The 22,463-nt window shown below is 40.9% G+C and overlaps 2 protein-coding genes across 4 annotated transcripts in view; one reads left to right on the top strand and one right to left on the bottom strand.

The window, feature by feature from the left end:
- LOC113983479 (3'-5' RNA helicase YTHDC2) overlaps positions 1-8,332 on the bottom strand; it is a 28,477-nt gene extending 20,145 nt beyond the window's left edge. For all 3 annotated transcript variants that reach the window (XM_027712615.2, XM_027712616.2, XM_039380824.1), the window contains exons 1-7: positions 8,102-8,332; positions 7,337-7,427; positions 6,775-6,971; positions 4,894-5,093; positions 4,086-4,252; positions 1,721-1,823; positions 344-500 (exon numbers count right to left, since the gene is read on the bottom strand). In XM_027712615.2, the coding sequence (XP_027568416.1) occupies positions 344-500; positions 1,721-1,823; positions 4,086-4,252; positions 4,894-5,093; positions 6,775-6,971; positions 7,337-7,427; positions 8,102-8,279 (1,093 nt within the window). In that variant the 5' untranslated portion in view covers positions 8,280-8,332. The remainder of the gene's footprint in view (positions 1-343; positions 501-1,720; positions 1,824-4,085; positions 4,253-4,893; positions 5,094-6,774; positions 6,972-7,336; positions 7,428-8,101) is intronic.
- Positions 8,333-19,945: 11,613 nt separating this feature from the next.
- Positions 19,946-22,463, top strand: part of MCC (MCC regulator of WNT signaling pathway) — a 205,038-nt gene continuing 202,520 nt past the window's right edge. The window contains exon 1 of the mRNA XM_027712627.2: positions 19,946-20,076. Within this exon, the coding sequence (XP_027568428.1) occupies positions 19,946-20,076 (131 nt within the window). The remainder of the gene's footprint in view (positions 20,077-22,463) is intronic.

Genomic DNA, 22,463 nt, shown 5'->3' with positions numbered 1-22,463 from the left:
AACCTACTGGAATGTATTAATATATAACACACTGTTATAGATCCTAGGACCCATGTCACCACAGAGACAAGTACTTTAACAATCTTTTCCTGCTTCTTGAATTGAACATGAAGGGGGTCAGGATATGCCTCCATTTACAGAACTCAACAATAAGAATATTACTTCTCTCTGAATTAGGTACAAATAGTTATGAAATAAGAGAAAGACACGAACAACAAGCACTGCTTTAACACTCAGTGTATTCATCATGTGCCTTTACTCAGACTAGTCTGCTACAGTTTAATAAGATCTATGAGTTTTAGGGCAGGTCTACTTAGATTTAAGAGTTAAAATACATACTTACTGTGTATGACAGGGCAACTTCCAAAATACCTAATAAAAAGATTTGCATCTAGAGCAGCACTAGAAATAATTAATCTTAAACTATTCTGGTTTTGCAATACATCTCTCAGTTTTATTAACAAGAAGTCACTGAATCTATCCCTCTCATGTACTTCATCCTAAAACAAAAGGAAAAAAAACAACCAAAACCAACAGATAAACATCACATATTTAAGAACATAACTTCTGACAAATATGAACTTCTTTAAAAATACTAACATATACAATTAGTGTCACATTACAGAGGCACAAAAATGTGTAAGTGTAGTTTAAGTAAGGATTTTCTTTAACCATCCATAAGTAAAAATTTATTTCAAAAGGTTTTATAAAGATATCAGAGCAGAGCACACTGCAATGCACAAGTCAAATACATCTTAACTTCAGAGGTCAAAGTGAATGTCAGAAACTTCTCCTAATTCTTGTATCTAAACCTCACTTTCAATAAAATGCCACAAACCACAAATCCTATAAATATTATTTTAATGAATTCTCATTTCTCAACTGATGAGCATTTAAAGAAATATATGATAACACATAGACAGAAAAAAAATATAGTCTGTTTATACAGTCACGCAAAAAGCTTATTATCAATTAAGGCACATGGTTGCTTTATCACCTGTGTCATTCTTCTGTTTCCTTTTATATTATGAAACAGGGACCCAAATGCAAGATCTGTAAGCTGAAGTCAGGAATGTATGAGTCATTTTCATGGTTTTTTTTCACTTTGATAAACAGGCAGGCACATAAAATTACCATGATTTTTCTGTCTTCAGCAGTGGAGAATGTAATATTGTGGTAAACATTCTGATTCCACTGACTTACCAAGTTCCACAATAGGAATATTCACATAATCATAAAGGAGTACACTTAGATAATCTGCTAGAAATTAGACTGCACATTATGTTGAAAACACTGGGCAAACAAATGGACCGCAAACCTGGTATTGCTAAAAAAAATACATGACAACAGAAATTCAGACATGCTCACATTGAACCACGTCTACATAAGCCTCCCTCAGGCTTTTCTGCTGACAGAGAAAGTTCAGAAAAATTTAGATGTCTGTCGTCCTGAACCACATCATAATTCCACAATTAATTATTGGCATGAACCTAAATAAGATACTTTTACAGGAGAAAACAACACACAAAGAAGCGCCAAAACACACAAAAACATGCATGTTACAATAAAGAATCAGTAGGTCTTTGAAGCCAATTCAGATTCTACCACACAAAAACACCTAAAATGCTCAACAACTGAATAGAAAAATGAGGACCTCATCTTCCAATAAGTAAGTAACACATATTGCTCCCCCCCACATGGAAGACAGCAGGGTCCTTACCACAATAACATGTGTCACGGTTGACAAAGTGCTGTCTCCTGCCATCAGCGTGCGAAGCAGCATGTCATTAGTGCAAAACGTTACCAGTGTCTTTGGAGAAACCCTATGGAACAGTTCAGAAAGACAACTCAGGTTTTCTGCACCACCTAAAGGCTGCTAGCTTTCCATGGCTTGAAAACTGAAGGACTGAAGAGCAGCTCACCATAAGAGGAATTACAGTTCTCTCACCAAAGAATTCATACAGACCACTTGTTTATAAACTATGCCTATTCCAAGACAGCTCCTAAGGATTCTTAGTGTTTATGCTCCAAAACTTCAGACAATGGATTAATTGAAAAAGCGAGATTCAAATTTTAACAAACAAATAAGTAAGTGAAACAGAACCTTGAGAACCTCTCCATGTCTTTCCATTTACTGGAAAATCAAACGTGAACTGCTTTGGAAAAAGAGATTCCAATTTTTCAGCATATGCTTCGATATAACCAAGCCTACATGTGGTGGCCTGACCCCGGCTGGATGCCTGTTGTTAACCAAAGATGCTCTATCCCTCGTCTCCTCAGCTGGGCAGGTGAGAGAAAATACAGTGAAAGACTCATGGGGTCAAAACAAGGACAGGGAGACACCAGTCACCAATTACAGTCACGGGCAAAACGGACTCGGCTTCAGGAAATTAGTTTAGTTTATTACCAATTAAATCAAGAGTAGAATAATGAGAAACAGAACCAAATCTTACAACACCTTTCCCCCACCTCTCCCGGCTTCACAGGACTTCTTCATTCCCAATTTGCTCTGCCTCCTGTCCCCAAAGGCACAGGAGAACAAGGAATGGGGACTGCAGTCAGTTCATCACACACTGTCTCTGCTGCTCCTTCCTCCTCATGGGGAGGTCTCACACTCTTTGCCTGTGCCAGCATGGGATCTCTCCCATGGGAGATAGTCCTCCACGAGCCCTTCACTCATGGTAGTTAGCTGTGCCAGTAAAACCAGCAATTGCCACTAATTTCTCCAGTACTGCAATCCTAAAGGAACTGAAAACTTCGTGTTGTACTCTACAGCTCTTGTCTGGAAGACATGAGGTCACTGGATGTCATTCCATACTTCTTGCATTTCTTTCCAAGATTGGATTTAATCCCTCCTTTCAAAAATTCAAAAATTTAATATGTAATTAAATTCAAGGAACGTATACTAGACAGGAATGCTCTACTTTCTCTTTACATCTCTACCCTTCTCTCTTCTTCAGTAGCCTCCAAGAAATAGTCATTACTAACAGTTAAAAATTAGACTTCAGTGTTACTGTAAACATCTCTAAACACCTCCACCCCAGATTTTTTTTTTTTTGCTCAGTGATGGAAATAATATCTTATCTCCCTTTTAGTCTTTCTCTAGAGTAAATTTATTGATTGTTCTTAAACTGGATTTTCCACGCTGCTTCCAGTAATTCTTCCATTTTAATCTGACTTATACTTTGCCGTTCTTCTGCCAACATAATACTTCCACAAACTAATCATTCAGCTTATTTGTAATATATCTTTACTAGCTCTTTTAATCCCTTAATAGCCTTGTGAGATTTCATATGCATATTCAAACTCATAACTTGGCCTTGTTGCTCAAGTGCATTAATTTTCATTAGTTATGTGTTATCTTCACCCATGTAAGCAACATAACCAGCCATCTTTTTACCTTTTGCCATCTTCTTCTCAATCATATCCCAGCTGCTGCCCCTTCCTGAAAATCCCACTAAATACACAGTTCAAAGAATGTAAAAACCCTAAACAATCTTCAGTCTTCAATCCATTCGTGCTCTGCTTTAAGAACAAATTCATCAGGTGACAGAGAAATCTCTTTTTGTATCACTTCATGCTTTAAACACAAGAGCTGAAGCAAAGTAAATTTAACCCAAAGCAGATTGGTAAATAATGCTCAACATCATCATTCACTTTGCAATTTTGTTGTTTCCCATTTTATGTCTCCATGCTTGTCTTCAGACCTACCTTCAAAACTTGCAGAACTTGTGGATCCACATGTTAGAAATAGAGGGGGGGGGGAAGAGAAGAAGCAAAGAGGAAAGTATAGACCTAATTTGAAAATAAGACAAGGATTTACACACACACGCTCTCCCTAGAAGACAATAGCAGAAAGCACTTGCAATTCAATTCTATAAGACAACTTACTACAAGAAACTGCAAATACAGGAGTAAAACTGTCCTTTTCGTTCTTCATTTGTTACCTGCAATGACATATCCCACCTATACTTTATACATGGAGATTTTACTAGGCTGTATCCCAAATATACTGTAGTTTAAATCTACACAAGACTTACAATACCAACACATGATCAACTGACTTTAAGAAATATCCATAGTACCTGCTTTCCAAGCGGATCTGATAACCAATTGTCTGGCCAATCTTTTCTCTTCTTTCTGCTGCCACTCTTTCAGCCACAGCAACAGCTGCTAAACGTCTTGGCTGAGTGCAAAATACACGACAAGGAGTTCCATTTTTGTAACAGTCGTCAAGAATAAACTGAGGGATCTGTAAAGAAGTAGTTCAAATTTACTTTTTAGTTTGAGAAAGTCATAGTTTTTTACCACAGTGAAAACAATTTAACTGCATCTCAATATTACATAGGTTGCAAAAGGATTCACAACAGGATTATCATTGCAAATGTACCTGAAGGGGCAGAAAGGCAGCAAAAATAAATTTCTGATTTTAAGTACAATCTGTTTTTAAAAAAAAAAAAAAAAAAAAGTTGAAGTGTCTTTCTCCTGCTTCAGAGTAATCTATAAAAAAGGCCCTGTAGGTAATCTTTCATTTTAGCACAAAAATATACTACTTGGATACTAAGAATGGAACTAGCTTGAGAAGAAAAAGGGCTAAAACAAAACTCACAGCCACTATCCCTTCAATATTTTGTATTATTTTAATGAAAAAATGGTACCTATCAGAAAATTGTTCAGAACCATTTATGTTTTTAGCACAAGGTCTCTGTGCTTTATAATCACATTCAAAAAGCAAAAGATAAAAGCCCATAGGCACACATGAATGAGTGATCTCATACAAGAAAACAAAAGCCTTAAAACTGCATAAAGAAATCTGTTATTACAAATATTACAAAATTGGCATTAGTTTCATATAAATACTGTTATTTTCTTTATTTCATTAAAGAAACATACTTGAGTAGTTTTTCCTGATCCAGTCTCTCCAATAATCAAAACAATTTTATTGTCCTTTATTATTTTGACAATTTCCTCCTGTTTTTCAAAAACTGGTAATGACTGCCTGAAGGTATCAAACTCTGATTCCCCTCTTTTCACTGGAACTTGGGGGATACCATCATTAAGTCGTCCACTTGTCTTGTTCACTTCTTTGTTTTCTGTGAAGAGAAGTTAAGAATTTACTTATACAGACAAAAGAATGGAAGAATGGAAGGTGATTAAAACACTGCTTAAAAATTGTACTTAAAAATTAACATTCCTGACTTTATATGCATTCCTGTAGGTAAAGTGTCAAACCCATCACATATTTAAAAGTCATATTCATAGCAACATGTCCTGTTATGGTGCTTGAAATAAATATTTTTCATATGAGTTATTACTTTCATAAATATTTTGAACAAAAATGGACTATCTCAGTGCATTTCTTGAAGTCAAAAAAGGCTTCAAAGACCAAAAGGGAAATTAAACCATAGAAAAGCAGCCTGGCACATTTTCTTGGATGTTTTATCTGCATATACACTCACATCTGCACAGTTTGCCTACAAATATCCACCACAGAGTTAAACCTTTAAGCTATTCCAAGCATGTCTTCTGACAAAAATTAACTTTACTGTGATTCATATGTCTTCTTTCACATCCTCACTGGTCTTTCATGACCTCCTTTCAGTCAGTCTTACATAACCTAATGCTCTAGCCCAAGATTTGCCTTCAATCACACTATTGGAGTCATGCTGTACCTAGAGCACAGTGTGATATATTAGAAAGCAAAGCGACAGTAGCCAAAGAATCTGCACATCTTCTGAGGAGGCTACTTCAAATTCAGCATTGCAAATGCTATTCTGTAACTCCTTGATAATTATTTGCCAGAAGAATGAAAAGCTTTCTGTAAACTCAATTATATACATTTAATGTCATTAACAGATTCATACAGTAAATTGCAAGCTCTGTCTTACCAAGACAAATGCAGATCAATAGATCACGAGAATCAAAAATACATTCTTTGGAAATAGAGAAAGATGAATTTTACACTGTTCATTAGTTTATGCCCGACATTCCTAAGGAATTGTGTTTCACTACTTTTATTATACCTTCCCTCTGTTCATTAAACTATCCTATCAAAGAACTGAAACAATTGAAGAAATAGCAAAGGAAGCACTTAAAGCATCAGAAATCAGAAACATTCAATGAAACCCTTACACCAAGCTTTGCACACAGAAACAAAACTCTTACACTCAAAACTGTTAAAGCAATAATGTTGTTAAAAGCATTGTTTAAAAAAAAACACAACAAAAACATATGAGAAGTTTGTCTTCCAGTGAACTCTTTCGTATTCCAGAAATCAAAGAGTCTGGACAGTAGTCTCTTAGGGACCAAATCTATTTTATAAGATAAAGAAACAAAAAATAAATTTCTTGCTTTATCAAAAACATGAATTTCTATATGCAAAACAGCCAACCTCATTTTCTCATAAGGATGTTCTGACACAAAGTCACGGTAACACCTGACTCTTCAACCTCACCTCATGGAACTTTTAAGAACCTGTATTTCAGAAATCTATTTCCAAAAAGATTTGGCTCAAAGATTCTAAATTAACTCAGCACAAGGTAGACATTGCAAAGTGGGTGATATGACTGCCCAAGTTCCTCACACCACCAGTAATAAAAGACCTCTTATTAACAAGTAAAAGTCAAGAAAATTAAGGTATTTGTTTAGAGGGAAAGGTATCAGGACAGGCAAGAAGACAGAACAGAAAGGGGTTTGTTTTGTACTTGGGTTGTAAGCAGTTTTTTCAAGTGTTGTTGATTGACAAGTCCCTATGAGACGACACACAGACCATACCAGATTCAACAGCACATGTGTTTCCTCGCTCCGTCTTCGGTAGAAGTTCCGTGCGTTCTTTATTTGTGACGGGAAAACTCTGAATTAAACTCCGAACTGCCTGTTTTGTACGGAGAGCCAAGTCACAAGTCATTACTGCATGTGTTAGTTCTGATACATCCTTCTTCCTTACAGTCAGGTATCGATTTGCTCCTTTGCTGGGAGGGGAAAAAAAATAAAAAAGTGTTTTATGAATAAGCAACCTACTCTAGGTTAATTCTTATCTGTCAAGGTATAAGGTTCTATGCAAAAACTTCGGAAAAAACAGAGTAGATCATGATGAGAAGTCTCTTTTATGGAGTCATGAAATCCACAAAACAGTATAAGCACAGTCTATCTCAAACTAGCAAGTCAGAAGTTTTTCTAAGCAGGAAAGCACAAAGATACTTATTTTTATGCTTTTAAAACTTTTTTCTCTAGTAGTATTCCCTGCAACAGTGGAAACATGGATCATTTTAACACCAGTCATGAAATTCCATAAACCTGCACCAAAAAAAAAAAGAAAATTGGGACTCCAACTTACCCTTTACTTTTAGATACCAGTCCAAGAGACTGACAGACCTGGTGAACAAATGCTCTTTCAGTACTAGTGAAACTAGAAGGAAATTCCATCTCTAGAATGATAATTAAAAAAAAAAAAACACTTAATAACCCAACAGGCAGCACTGTTGACATATTATCTCGATGTTACAGAATCAGAGGGCCATGAGAGTTAGAAGGGACCTCTGGAGATCATACAGTCCACCCTCTTGCCAAGGCAAGGTCACCTGGAGTAGGTGACACAGGAACATGTCCAGATGGGTCCGGAATGTCTCGAGAGAGAGACATTCTGCCCAGAGCACCAGCCAGCTGTCCAGTGCTCTGCCGCCCTCAGTGGAAAGAGGTTCTCCCTCATGTTGAGATAGAATTTCTTGTGCTTTTACTTTATGGCTATTGCTCCTGGGCACCACTTAAGATCTGGGACCACCCTCTCGGCACCCGCCTCTGAGATATTTACATGTATTAATGAGCTGCCCTCCCAGTTTTCTCTTCTGCAGACTTAGCAGCTCCCACGTCTCAGTCTCCATGAGATGCTCCAGACCCCTCATGATCTTTGCTGCCCTCCACTGGACCCTCTCCAGGAACTCCTGGTACCTCTTGTACTGAGGAGCCCAGAACTGGACAGCGCTCCAGACGTGCCTCCCCAGGGCCGGGAACAGGGGCGGGATCCCCTCCCTCCCTCGACCTCCTGGCAATGCCCTTCCCAAAGCCGCGCCGCGTGTCCCCCGGGCCGGGCTGTGCAGCGCACCCGCCTCCTCCCCGCTGCGGAACCGCTCCAAGGCGAGCTGCACCGCCATCTCCACCTCCTCGTCCACGCGGACGTCCCTCAGCCCCTCGGCTCGGGCCCGCACCGCGCTCGCCGCCGCAGCCGAGCCCCCCGTGGCCCCGCTGGGCTGTCGCCGCGGCACCCTCCTGTGTCGCGACATGACCGCGACACCGCCCGGGGCTCCGACACAGCCTGCGGGCAACAGGTCGGGGGGTGCGGCCGGTTCTCCCTCGGCCGGGGGCAGACGACGGAGGCGGCGCGTGCGCGGGGTGACCTACAGCCGGAATCGCCTCTTAAACGGAAGGAAATTCTCTTTCCCCCACCCCCGCAAGCCATTAGGCTGTTAATGCGTGAACCGTCATGACTTCAAAAGTGGCTCTTGGTATCTGTTTGGTCATAAATTATTGTGATTTAATTGAAGGACATTAAACCTAGGTGTGGCAAAGCTTATCGCAGCCCTAGCCTCTTCACTCTAAAGTATTACTTGCCCCTGATTTTGTAAAATGCAGGTAATTTTTCCAGCTGACACTCCCAAAGGAAAGGTGTTCAGCCGTCTATCGTCATGCGGGATCTGTGGGTGTCTTGAGTGTTCTTTAGGTCAGTAAATAACCCTCTGGCTGAAAGCCCTTGAGATCGCCTTTTCCTGTTGTCCTTCGATTCAATGCTGAGGATATGAGAAAGAAAAACAAGGTAAAACTTCGGCATGACACAGGACTCACTATTGAAGGTTGCTACTTTGGAAACATCATTCAAGTCAGAAGGAGAATACTTTGAAGAAGAACAAACTACTCCTCAATTTTGAACTTAAGTGGAGAATTAAATCTCATGGCTAGGCTTTGCGAACGAAGATTTGGGAAGGGCTCTACCCACATTTGCTACAAGCACGCTGGTGGCTAAAGAGGCCAATGCAAGATAGACAAGTCTGGTTGCAAAAGGCACAGCAGAAAGACTCCGTGGGTGGTATCGGCAGGACGTGATTCCTTCTGTGTTGTGTTTTCTCCTCGAGAGTGATCCTGCGTGCGTTCTCAAAAGAAACAGCAGCATTATAGATGGCGTGTCTCCAGGCCTCCCGATTGGAGGCCAGAGTAGACCAGTTATGTTGATCAATATGGCCAAGGCTGAGATGTTGTTTCAGGGAGTCCTTGTATCTTTTCTTCAGGGCTCCTCTCATGCGGCAGCCAGTGGCAAGTTCACCGTAAAGCCAGATCTTAGGGAGGCGGTGGTCCTTCATCCTGGAGACGTGCCCTGCCCATCGCAGCTGTGTTCTCAGCAACATGGCCTCAATACTTGTGACTGCTGCTTGTTCTAGAACAGATGTATTGGTCACGTAATCTGACCAGTGGATGTTTAGGGGAGAATTAAATAAATAGAAGATAAACACTCACTGTCTGATATAGCTGGCTGACAAATACCTCTAAAGAGACCTCAACCAAAGCTATGTACAAAGCTCACTTCAGCATAGTTCTACACTGAGAGGTGGCACTGGAGCTGAAGGATTGCTCTATTCTAAGGTTACTTTTAAAATTTTCTGGTTTTTAATCCAGGTACCTGCCTATCAATCTTCAACCAAAGTACTTAATGCTAGTTCCTTCTAGTTGTTTCTGTGACGTTCAGTACTGTCACCTCAGAGAACATCACATTTATTATGAAAAATTAAACAAGATAGCTGAACAAGATGAGGATTCTTCTTACATTCCTTGGTATCAACGGTAATGAATGAGAGCTCATAATTCATTTGAAAGAGTCACATCAATAATCTTTAATTGTGAACCCAGATCTGTTACCAGTTTCTGTCTCTTAACAGCATCATTTTGCCTTTCTACAGAAAAAAACCTGTGTGATTATGAAAAATGATTCCTTAGGTCCAATTCTGATCTCAATTTGCAATCTTGTGTGTACAGCAGCGCACAGAGATAACAAGTAGCCACTAGGTTAAATCTCATCTATAGAGCTAAGAGTGCGATCAAGCCTGAGTGCATCCAGCATAACAAATGTCTTAATATATGGCTTGTTTCTTTCACTGCTTTGTTGACTCCCTGATGCTATAAAGGGTGAAAAAACAGGAGAAAGTGTAGTCACTCAAATAAAAGCACATGAGTCTGATACAGTGAGGATACACAGAAAGAAAGAATCATTTTTATATACTGCTGCTGGAAAGTAAAGCTGCAGCCTGAATTCACAGCTAATTTAACACTGATGGTCGCAATACACTAAGCATTAATCTGTCTTCAGGAGTTTAAACCAGGAGCTCATTAGTGAAATACAGGGAAGCCTGACTCGGTAAACTAAGAGTATTTGAATTTATATGTTGTAAAGATGAGTGGAGTGCAGGCACACTGAGCACTATTTAAAGTATCCGTCTGCTATACATTTTCGCTATAAATACACCTAAAACTTCTTCAAACAGACAGTCATTCTTCCTAAACTGCTGATACAGACAAGAGGAGTCACGATTCAGCCAGATTTTCACCCAGCCTAGCATTCTAGTTCCAGGTCATGTCCGTATTAGACATAGGAGTAAAAAAAGAACATACAACAGATCATTCTGGAAAACATATATACAAACACTTTTTGTCTGTGTTTCTTAGACATGGAAGTTTATACAGATTCTTTGTACATATTCTGTTAATAAAAATTACTAGCTGTGGATTTTCTTAGAATTAACAACCTGTAAGTCTTTAAAAAATCCTTTTCCATGATTAGCCTCAGAAAAACCTTTTGACTAAGGTTTACTGAAAGCAAATAATTCCTGGCCTAATTTTTTTTCAATTCAAGTTATTTCTTTCTATCACCATGTGTCCAAATGCCCATATATTTTTTTATGGCAAGCATTAAAAGGCAGTGGAGTTTTATGCAAAAATACATCTGCACATTCAAATACAATTAGGCATTCTTATTTTACGCTCCCCAGAGGCACTTTTATTATGCAGCAGATTTCGCTGACTTCTCTTTACTCTGCAGAATATTTTCTTTCTTGCAATGCTCTAGAATTCCACAGAAGATGCCATTAATAAGAGACAAAGAACTGCAAAGGAAGTTTATGAAACAACATTGTCTATTATGTACTAGCTGTGTTAGATTGTGTCAGATTTAGCTGCAAAACAGTCTTTTTTGGGGGTTGTTTTTTGATTTTTTTTTTTAAAGATTTTAAGTGTTTTAAGACTTGTTAGCTCTTGAAATATGATGCAAGGATCACTGGTGAGCTTCAAGATCAGGTTAATGAAAGAGCACAAGATTTTTTTTTTTTTTCTAAGTCCTTCCTTAAAGGTCCTTTGACCTTTTTGAACAGTTTAAACCAAAAATGAAGGAGGAGGTGAAAGATTCAGATGCCAAATTTCTTAAAGCTTAATGAAAATAGGCAGCAGAGTAGAAGATAGGAATCCTATTCCTATTCAACTGAATAGAAAGTCTGCAGTCCTTATTATGTAAAGGAAAGGCTTAAAAAATGCATCAAGTCGAGAATAAATTTTAATCAAAGTTTTTATCTTATTAACTCTAGAAAATCCAAGTATCCACACACCTCTGTTAGGAATTCATGGAGCTAATTCTGTTATTCATCTCAGTCTTTTACAACTGACACTAATTTTTTTCCTTGACGTCATTCACTGCCAAAACATTTCCTTATGAAGGGTTTCAGGACAAGGACAGTAAGAGGCCTCAGAGAGAGGGTATATTGTCTGTATAGACACCTCACTGACTTTATTAGGGATTTGTACATTATCTTAAAATCCCTGTAACACCTTTAATCCAAAATTACTTTCATTTCTGCACAAATGTTGCATGCTTAATAGTTTACCCTGGAAATCTACCACAGCAGCAGCAAAAAGTGAGCAGTATTATACACTGGTCTCTTCGTTAATATCCCGGGGAACTTGGAAACTCCATAAATACTGATGTTGAAGGTTCCACAGGTCTCTAATTTACTCTGTCGTTGTAGAACAACTTCTCTCAGTCTCCACTTGCAGGAGTCCAGAGCCGGGGCTGTTGAACTTCGAGGGTAAAACTGCAACCCTTCAGTGGAGTCCAAGGCATCCAGAGAGTTCAGCAATGTATCCAGAATGAGGGCTGGGAAGGACATGATTCCCAACAGGGTCAAATATGCCATAACTATCTCCACTACTCACTCCTAAAATGAGAAGCTGTCATTTCCAAGGTGAGCAAATTACAGAGGACAGGAGGGAGAGTGGAACGATTCTGCACAAAGAGATCTTATTATGTCTAGAGCATGATATAAAGGCAGCAGGAAAACTGCAGGAATCCCGTGCCTTATAAGCTTGAGGGGTAGACTAAAGGCAGAAGGATTTCATACCTGTGATTCATGTGCTTGTGTCTTTGCTGAAACTGGAACTGAGTGGAACAAGTATGTTCCCTAGAGAGATTTGTTTATCCAGAATGTAATTTCTGTTAGAACACTGTTTCACTGAAATATTTTGACCAAAATTATATCTGTGTTGCAGAAATTTTCTGGAGCACAGAACATGTTTAACTATCACAGCCATCAGTAGCCTGCGGAAAAAAAAGTTATCAAGTTACCTCACAGTCACAGTCTACAAATAGGCCATTTATCTTTACAAGTGTCCCTATTTTTTTCAATCAAAGTAGTTAACAGAAATATGGCTTCAAAGAATATATTTGATAAAACATAGTGAAAGTATTCAATATTTTTTTACATGTATATGTAAGAAATGCAGGAACTAAACTTCTAACTTTTTCTCATGTATGGAGATCCAAATTGTGGATCCATATGCAAGATCCAGAACTAGCAATTTGTGTGGAGTAGGAGAGCAGTTGAGAATATTTTTGGAAAAAGGGGCAAACCTGTTCTTATTTATATTCACTAACAGCAAGAAAAAGTACAATTTTTAAAACAGAATGGTTTTACAAGGTGGCTGAACATTTATAAAGGTGAACAATGAATAGTCAAAAGTGGCATTAGTATTCTATCTAAATGAAAGTATTTTCAATCTTAGATAAAATATCTCAGTTTTGCAGATCACCCTTTGGAGCAGGAGGGAAGAAAATCAGAAAAAATTCAGAACAATTTCACAAGAGAAGTTATTTTCTTTTGAATATACTGGTTTAGGAGTTTTCTACCAGCTCTGTTTGATAAGACTTCCACGGTAAACTCTGCACAAGATTTGCATTTCTAGCTGGAGCTTGAAATCTAAGGTCTGTGATGTAAGGTGGATCTAAAGGAAATAATGTAAGAAGGGTAATACAGTGACTTCAGACATCAGAATTTCGATAAGAATTTAACTAGCAATTTCCTGGCTAAAATTTCCCAGCCAGCACGGGTTTAGGAAGGGCAGGTCCTGTCTGACCAACCTGACCTCCTTTTATGATCAGGTGATCTGCCTGGTGGATGAGGGGAAGGCTGTGGATGTGTCTACCTGGACTTCAGCAGTCTTTGACACCGTCTCCCATGGCACACTCCTGAAAAAACTGCAGCCCATAGTTTGGACAGAGGCACTCTGTGCTGGGTTAGGAACTGGCTGGAGGGCCGGGTCCAGAGAGTGCTGGTGAACGGTGCTGCATCCACTTGGCGGCCGGTCACTAGTGGTGTCCCCCAGGGATCAGTGTTGGGCCCAGTCCTGTTTAACATCTTTGTTGATGATTTAGATGAGGGGATTGAGTCCACCATCAGCAAATTTGCAGATGACACCAAGCTGGGGGAAAGTGTCGATCAGCTGGAAGGCAGGAGGGCTCTGCAGAGGGACCTGGACAAGCTGGAGAGTTGGGCTGATTCCAGTGGGATGAGGTTCACAAGCCAAGTGCCGGGGCCTCCACTTTGGCCACAACAACCCCATGCAGCGCTACAGGTTGGGGACAGAGAGGCTGGAGAGCAGCCAGGCAGAGAGGGACCTGGGAGTTTGGATTGACAGGAAGCCGAACATGAGCCAGCAGTGTGCCCAGGTGGCCAAGAAGGCCAAGGGCATCCTGGCCTGGATCAGGAACAGTGTGGCCAACAGGACCAGGGAAGTGATTCTTGCCCTGTACTCAGCGCTGGTGAGGCCACAACCTGGAGTGCTGTGTCCAGCTCTGGGCCCCTCAGTTCAGGAAGGATATTGAGGTGCTGGAGCAGGTCCAGAGAAGAGCAACGAGGCTGGTGAAGGAACTCGAGCACAAGTCCTATGAGGAGAGGCTGAGGGAGCTGAGATTTTTCAGCCTGGAGAAGAGGAGGCTCAGGGGAGACCTCATCACTCTCTACAACTCCCTGAAAGGAGGTTGTAGCCAGGTGGGGGTTGGTCTCTTTTCCCAGGCAACCAGCAGTGGGACAAGAAGGCATGATCTTAATCTCTGCCAGGAGAGGTTTAGGTTGAATATTAGGAAGAAATTTTTTATGGAGAGAGTAATCAGACACTGGAATGGGCTGCCCAAGGAGGTGGTGGATTCTCCATCCCTGGAGGTTTTTAAGATAAGACTGGATGTGGCACTGAGTGCCATGGTCTAGTAACCACAGTGGTAGTGGATCAAGGGTTGGACTTGATGATCTTGGAAGTCTTTTCCAACCTGGTTGATTCTATGATTCTGTGATTCTAAACCATGGCTCTGTTGGTAGCAGATGCACTTTCCTCTACATTATGATGTTCTAAATAATAGTCATTTAAACTCACATTATATACCTCTTACTTTCAATTTTATTGTGGTGAAGATCAATAAACAGAGATGATCTTTATATGAAGCTTACTAAAATAAAGGATAATTTCTCCTTTGATACCACCAGGCATTGCATTTGATCCTTGCGTAGTCAAAATCTTCAGTCTGAATACCTAAGCAGCGGCAGCAATTAGAATAGCTAATTCTGCCATCTATCTTACAGCAAGTTGACAAGGTGGTGTTTGGTCAAAGCTTGAACTCAGTGATCTTGGAGGTCTTTTCCAACCTTAATGATTTTATGCTTCTATAAAAAAAATCTTGTGCTTATAAAATAGGTGTGCAAAACTTCCACAAAAAGCGATATTTCCACAAAACTTAAAATCAAATAAAGTAAAATTCTTAAATGGTTGAGTTTTATTAATTGCTTTAATCTCAAACTGTTTTGTGTAACATTTGTAATGTGTTCCTAACGACTGATATTTACTGCTTTCTTGGAATATTTTCTTTTCTCTGTTTGGCAGAAATAACATGGTGCTAATGACTCCAAGGTCGTGGGTTCAATCCCCATATGGACCATTCATGCAGGAGTTGGACTTGATCCTTGTCGGTCCCTTCTAACTCAGAAGATTCTGTGTTTCTGTTTTATGTCAGAGAATACAGCAAATATAGCCAATAAAAATAACAGTGTATCAAACACAAGCAATTTAGGGATTTTGAAAAATCAGATCTGAGTATGCCATACTTGGCACTACCTCCAGCTGTTCTTGCTATATTCTTATTTTTCTGTTGTCACTCTATCCTTGTCTGAGTAACTAGGTAATCGGTAACTCTTAAATTGTGCTCTGTTTATAATTGTGGCCTATATGCTGACATGTATTAAAAAAAAGATGAAGCTACTTCTTCCTCTTGCCCCATTTCTGTTTGTTGGCTGAGGCAAGGGCAGAACGTTGCTGTCCCATCACTACCCCCTGGCAGTAATCTGTGGCCTAACTAGCAAGTACGGCTAAAAATGGTACTTAGAAAATTGGCTTAAATCAGCTAAATAGCCTTCCAGGTTGTACTGTTTTTATATGGGGGTGTGAGCAATACCCCCTGCTCCCGACCCGTGGTAATGTGGTCGGCATAACTCACGTCATCTTACAGAGCAGGCAGCCATTCTCTGTGCCTGAGGGGGTCACAGATTCCTTCCTTCTTCCTCATGATCAGACCCCGAAGGTCCTGTGCACTAAGCAGACAATCTGAATGGATTTCTTTTTCCCCTCCCTACAGGCCTCAAGGTTCCTTGGTGCCTTCCTTGCTGGCCTTGAAGGTCACCAGCCCAGTGGTGGTGACAGGGAAGTGTAACACCACCCAGAACAGTGTCCATAAAATCAAGAAGTAGCAAGTCCTAAGTGGGGAACTTGGGTGGGAACTGCTGCTGTACAGTGAAACCCCAGACCCTCTGTCCAGGGACACTTTCACAGCACTCTGCTTCCCCTGAGGACTAAGTTACTTGTATTCTATGTTTTTTGAGTCTAGATTTTGATTGCAATACTGGTACAGTGAACCATGTACTGGGATATGACCTTATCTGCAGAGGGTCCACATGATTAAAAATTGTAAGTTATATTGTATTATAAATTCTCTATTTTGCTGCTTACAGATTGTAATGTATTGACTCTGCTTGTAAAAATCGTGTGCCATTCTAATAATAAACTCTATTCTATACCAATCATAGCAGAAAATAAAGCTGTAATTGTAACTGATTTAATGCCATCATCACTCTGTCAATATCCCTAAGAGAACCTGTCTGTCCTCTCAGTGTCAGGTGACAATGTGTCAGTCAGTTTACAGTGTAATGTCTGTTACCCAAGAACCTCACGGAGCAACAGGGAACTCTTAAGAAAGTGTATTTGGCACAAGTGGAAAAGGGCTGGATGCAGGATGTAGGAAACGGGAAGGGATGGTATTGTAGGCAAATTGGACTCCTGATGCTGAGAAAGTTCTGCATTGCACATCCTGGGTACCTTGCTCAAAGGAATGTTACCAAATGAAAACTTCCTGCTCAAAAATGTAATTTAGTGCTTGTTTTGTTTGTTGGTTTTGAAGGAGGTTAAGTTAAAAGTGCTATGGCTGAAAGCTATGTAGCAGGAAGTTTTTCTCTTCTTTGGTCAATTGATTTTGGTCATTTGGCATCTTTTTATGTAGACTCGCAAGCTCTTCTGCAAAACTGTCTAGGGTCAAATTTTGAGTAGTGTACAATGATTTTCTTTTTCTATTGTTCAGCACCTAACTTGACATAGACTTGACTTTCAGAAATCACATAAACTTAAATCTCCTGTTGATTTGGTGAAAAGTCTTAGAAGTCCAGCATCTCTGCAAATGAGGTGTCTCCTACCCATCGGGAATATAAATTTTGGTATATAAATGTTGCAAATAAGTGCAGCTAATACTACTACAGAATTGTTAGTAATTTTTGCATTGGCTGTCAGGTATATATTTATATTTGCATTTGGAAATTGGGCCATAATGGAAAGTTTATATTGTAGAATATAGTTTAATATTGAAAAAATTGCAGATTCATTTAACTTAAAAGATAAACAAACAAAAAGCCAACAGACTGACAGTTAAAATCCACAGTTTTAAGTAGAAAATCTACAAACTCTCTTCTTTTGAAAAATATCAAGCCTATTTTCTGAGATCTTCTCACAGCACTATGGAGGTCTCACTCCTTGCCCTCCTTCCTTGTTCTCTCGTCATAACTTTCTAGGCACCACACACCCCTCCCAGAAGGGACAGTGAGGATGCACTTCAGGAAGAATTGTACTTTCTGCCGCACAACATGTTCTGTGTTTTAACTGGTTTTTTGCCATCTGAAATTCACATTCTTGGCTGCAGGAATGAACTGCTACATAATTCATAGCAGGTACAGGAATTGTGGGGAACTACAGCTTAGAGTGTTGCTTTCCACCTCATGTGATACATCTTTTTAAAAAATTAGATGGGGATCACAACACAGGACAGCAAGCTCAGCTGGTTTTACTGTCTAGCATGCCATACCACAGCCAGGATATCAGCTATCCCTATCAGCTAGGAGGAACTGGTATGAGTGATTTGTTTTTAAGGTAAGTCAGAAGCCACTGCACCAGAGAGAATGTACGGAATGGATGAATTCCTGATCTGCAAAGAAAGCTACTGCATGAAGTATATGGATAAGATGAGAACAAAAGATTAAGCGCTAGTTGGGATATTTATCTAGATTAGAAAAGAAATGAGAGATTACTTAAAAAAAATAGAAGAACTGGCTAGCTGTGAGGCTTTTCAGATAGCATCAGGATGGAGGAAGGTCATTCTTGGAGATCCTTATAGCTGTGTTTTGGATCTGACCTTGCTATATTGGTATTGGTGGCTTTGCCAGGAAACACAGGTTTAGGACTCTATAAAGAATCATAGAATCATTGAATATCTCAAGCTGAAAGGGATGTATAAGAATACATCGAGTCCAACTCCCTGTGGTTAAGAATTTTAATTCTTAATAAGAAGCAGTGAGTGCTATATTTGCAGAATATGTGCAAGAATTCTTATGTGTGATGTTGAACAGCAAGTCTATGGGATCTGTCTGAAGAAAATGGTCTTGTGACTGTACAGCTCATCCAGTCCTCAATGTAAACAAACAGCTGCAGTAAACAACTGGTATCACATGTTAGCAACATCCTGCATAGGACTGAGAAAAAGCACTTGCTAAGACTGAGACCACTGTAGGTCAGAAGATGGAACATCTGAAAGGACAGTTACAGTATTCTCTGCTTTCGTTGCCTTGAAAGAGCATGGAAGTGTGTTGGCTCTGTACCCCAGTGCCTTGGTCATCCAGCAAGAACTAATGTGAGCAACCTGATTTGGAAAACTGCAGACTGAGAGATACAAGAGTAAGCGTATATGCATGTTTGCACTCACTCGCAAGTAGTTTTAGTTAATAAAACGCCAGAGGGACTCTTTGCCTTGTAATTACTTACTTAGTCAAGATGCAATAAATATTGACAATTAGAACTATTGCCATCAGTTACTGTACTTGAAAGAGACTGTGCAACAAGAGAAGTGAGATAACTTTGCTGACTTTATATATTCATGAGTCACTGTCAGCAACAAGGAAGATCAAAATGTTTTGTGGGATGAACTAGATGTCTTTAAAGACTTAAGTAATAGAAGAAGGATAATATCTGATACTATGAGAGAGGTGCATGTCCTTAATAACAAGGGGTTTTTTTCAAATACGGAAATAGGTTAGGAAAAAACTTAGCTGACTCAATTAATCACAGGGTTATAGAGTAAAAAACATAATGCTACTGTAAATGGAAATACTGTTCTAGACTGTTTCAGAATACCTATTTCCAGTAGACATAAGATTGTCATTGGTGCTGTTGGTGTATCAGTTCTTTTCACAGGAATTTTTTTTTTAAAAAAAGGACTGATTAAAACTTAATTAGGTAATGCGAGGGGTGGCAAGAGCACTAAAGGAAATGAAGAAGCCATAGCATACACGTGAGATAATTTTTTTTCATCTGGACACATGAAGACTGCCAAGAAAGTGACTTTTCTCTAAATGCAAAGGAGACAGACAGGGAGAGGTACAAGCCACAAACATGTGGAGCAGAAAAACGAACTGTGGTTACTGTAGGTGGAATTTGATCAGTAGAAAAGAACTGGATGGAACTGCATCCCAGAATGCTCCCACCTGAACAACACCCCATCAAACAGCGTCAAGCGCAAACACAGGGCTACAGAAGACATTGGGGTTTGTCTGGGCTTGGCTTCCACAGACTAGCCAGGGCACAGCCAAAGCGGGCAGCAGCGTTCCCGAAGCCGGGAGCCAGGCCTGCCCAGCCAAAGGAGAGAACAAGCGACCCTCGGGACGAGTTTGGATGGTCCTGACTGGGAGCGCAGCTGGCCCCGGTTTGCCGAGACCGTGGATCGCGGCTCCGGAGGACCGGCCGGGCGCGGGGCAGGACGATGCCGTGGGCAGGCGGGGAAGCCTCCGCCGCCCGGTCCCCGCTGCGGGAGTCTCCGCTCCGGGCCGCGGCCACAGCGATCCGGCCCTGCGGAGCCCCCGCCCCGCTTTGTGCTGTCGCTCGCACTTTGCAGGCGCGGTGGGTCTGGGAATCCTGAGGCAGCCTCGCCTTCTCCTCCTCCTCCTCCGTTTTCTCCTCCTCCTCCTCCTCCGTTTTCTCCTCCTCCTCCTCCTCCTCCGGGCTCATGATGGCGGCAGCCGCCGTAGCGGAGGTGAGCAGCGCCGGCAGCAGCGATACCTCCAGCACGGGTGAGGAGGAGAGGATGAGGCGCCTCTTCCAGACCTGCGACGGCGATGGAGATGGCTTCATCAGCAGGTAGCGACAGCGGGAGGCGGCTCTCTGCCGGTACGGAGCCGTCCCGTCCTTTTCCCCCCTCCCCGTCCTCCATCGGCTCAACTTTTCGGCGAGTTGGAGCAGTTGCGGGAGCGCAGCCCCGCCGGACCCCACGCGCCCCGCGGCTCCTTCGATCCGCGGCATCGGAGCGGGGGGCTCGGGAGCGGGGCTCCTCCGGGGCCTCGGCACCCAGAGCTTTTCGGGACGGTGGGTAAAGACCGCCCAGAGGACTTCCACGTCCACCGGGTCTGAAAAGCGACGCCTCCTAACTCGGATGTCTTTTACCACCTCGTGCCCCGGGCAGGTGTTTTTTCCAAGTAATCACGCGAAGCTGGTCGTAGGTGTTCTGGGAGAAAACTCATACTTGGTCTCCCGGGTCGTCTAGTTTTATTAATACATTTTTATCACGATACGTGTACACAATCTCATTTAAATTCCTCTGCTGCTCCCCATGGGGTTTGAGGCGTGTCACCCAGGCTAACAGATTTTGGAAGGGGTGAGCTTGTACATGCCATAATGGAATGTTCACACGTGTGGAAGCACTGGCAGTGTGTTTTGGTCAGGAGTAGGTTTTGTGGGAGTTGTATTTCTGAGACCAGTCCTCTGCTCTCACGCTGTTCTTTAAAAAATACTGAACTTCCGAAAGCATGATTTACCAGAGGTGGGGGAAACTTGTGTTTTCAAAATGAAACATATACTAGTTGCAATTAGTAACTGCCTCTAGAGAACTGAGTGAGGGAATTTCTAAGTCTGTCATCTAATCTGTAACTTAAAATATGACCCTGCAGAAAGGCTAAGTAAACTTGAATCCCCCCTGCCATCTCTTTGGAGTCAGAAAGTTGTTGAAAATCTGTAATAACTGGCAGTCACTTTAAAAGTAAAGTTTAAGGGTTGTGATATTTCTTATCTAAACAGCTCCCTGAACACTCTTCCTCCCCTTCTTCTCCCCCCTCCCCCACGTCTAATGATTATTTTGACAGTTGTGGTTTTGAAATATAAACTTTGAAAATGTATGCTTTCCAACCATTGTACTAAGACTGCTTCTTTCTATTTAGTCTTCATGGAATTCATTCTGATGTCTGAAAACTTAGGATGTTAACTTAAAATGTACAGTCCTTCCTCAGATCACACTCACTGATCTGTACTGTGATGCTTTTCTGCAATGTAAACTCAATAGACATCTGTATATTTGTAATTTAAAGACCTTACTGAGGAATGTTAATGTTTTAGTGTTTCATATGGGCAGTTGAGAGATGCTACTATGATGCAAGCCACTCATTTCTGATCAACTTTTCCACATTCCCTAAGTTTTGTTCTGAATTTGTATTCTGAGTATTTCAAAATGGGTGTTTCAGTGTGTTGCTTGAACTATGCCGTTTGAAAGCTCTGAAAATCTGGGAAATGTCTGACTGGGGACATTGGATTTCAGTAGGAAATGGAAGTAAGGCCCAGCAGATAGTGGTTGAAAGTCCTTCAGGAGATGGTGGGTTTGTTGTTGAACATTGCTAATACTTCACTTGGAGTTGTGCCTTCAAGGTAGAACTGGTATGGCTTTTATCAGAGAACTTGGTGTTATAAATTACTGTCTTCCTTTAAATCTCCATATGTGTGAGAAAGTAGCAAATGAATATTTAACAAATGATCTTGAGGGAGTCGAGTACTTTTCTTTCCTTCATTAGGTAGTCTGGGTAATCAGTTGAGTGAATGGAATGCCTTTCTTGCTTTGTGTGGTGACTCAATTTCCCTTATAATCTGTTTTATGGCAATGGCTTATGCAGGAGGAGACTTGCCCAGTGGATTTTGGATGTCTTTACAGTATGTACCGCCATAGACTTAGTATAGCATCTCTGTTAAAAGTGTAGCAACTGAGGGTTTGTTCTTGTTTAGAGCCCTAGTGTTTAGGTAGTTGCATCTATTTCAATGCAACAAATTACAGACAAGAAAGTTTCAGCTGCTTTTATGCTAATCTTGCCATTCTGTGCATACTGTTTGTCTTGCTTGTGCTGTTTGTTTGTTTGGGGTTTTTTTGTTTCATACAGACCAGTTGCTTGGTTTTCCTATTCCTTCTTGCCCTTTCTTTCTTTGGCTTCCCTTTGCTCATCCTTGAGGGCAACAGTTTCTTTTGCCTTCCTTGTAGCCCCAGTGGAGGTGACAGACTGACTTTTGCATGTTACCGTGTCTTTTACAGCAGGTTAAACATTGCAATAAATGCCTGGGCATCTGTATAAAGAGCTGAAAACACAGAAGCCAGCACTGTAAAATCAACTCTTTCCTTGTGGACTAGAACTGATCTATAGCCTATTACTAGCTTGAGCCTCTTTTGGAACTTACTTAATTTCAATGCAATGGGGTTGAAATTTGCAGTTTGG

The sequence above is a fragment of the Pipra filicauda genome, unplaced genomic scaffold, assembly GCF_003945595.2.
Source record: "Pipra filicauda isolate LSUMZ 115617 unplaced genomic scaffold, ASM394559v2 scaffold108_size2327098_pilon, whole genome shotgun sequence".
In the NCBI taxonomy this organism is placed as follows: Eukaryota; Metazoa; Chordata; class Aves; order Passeriformes; family Pipridae; genus Pipra; species Pipra filicauda.
The sequence above is the reverse complement of the archived record's forward strand: the minus strand, read 5'-3'. Positions and strand labels throughout refer to the sequence as shown.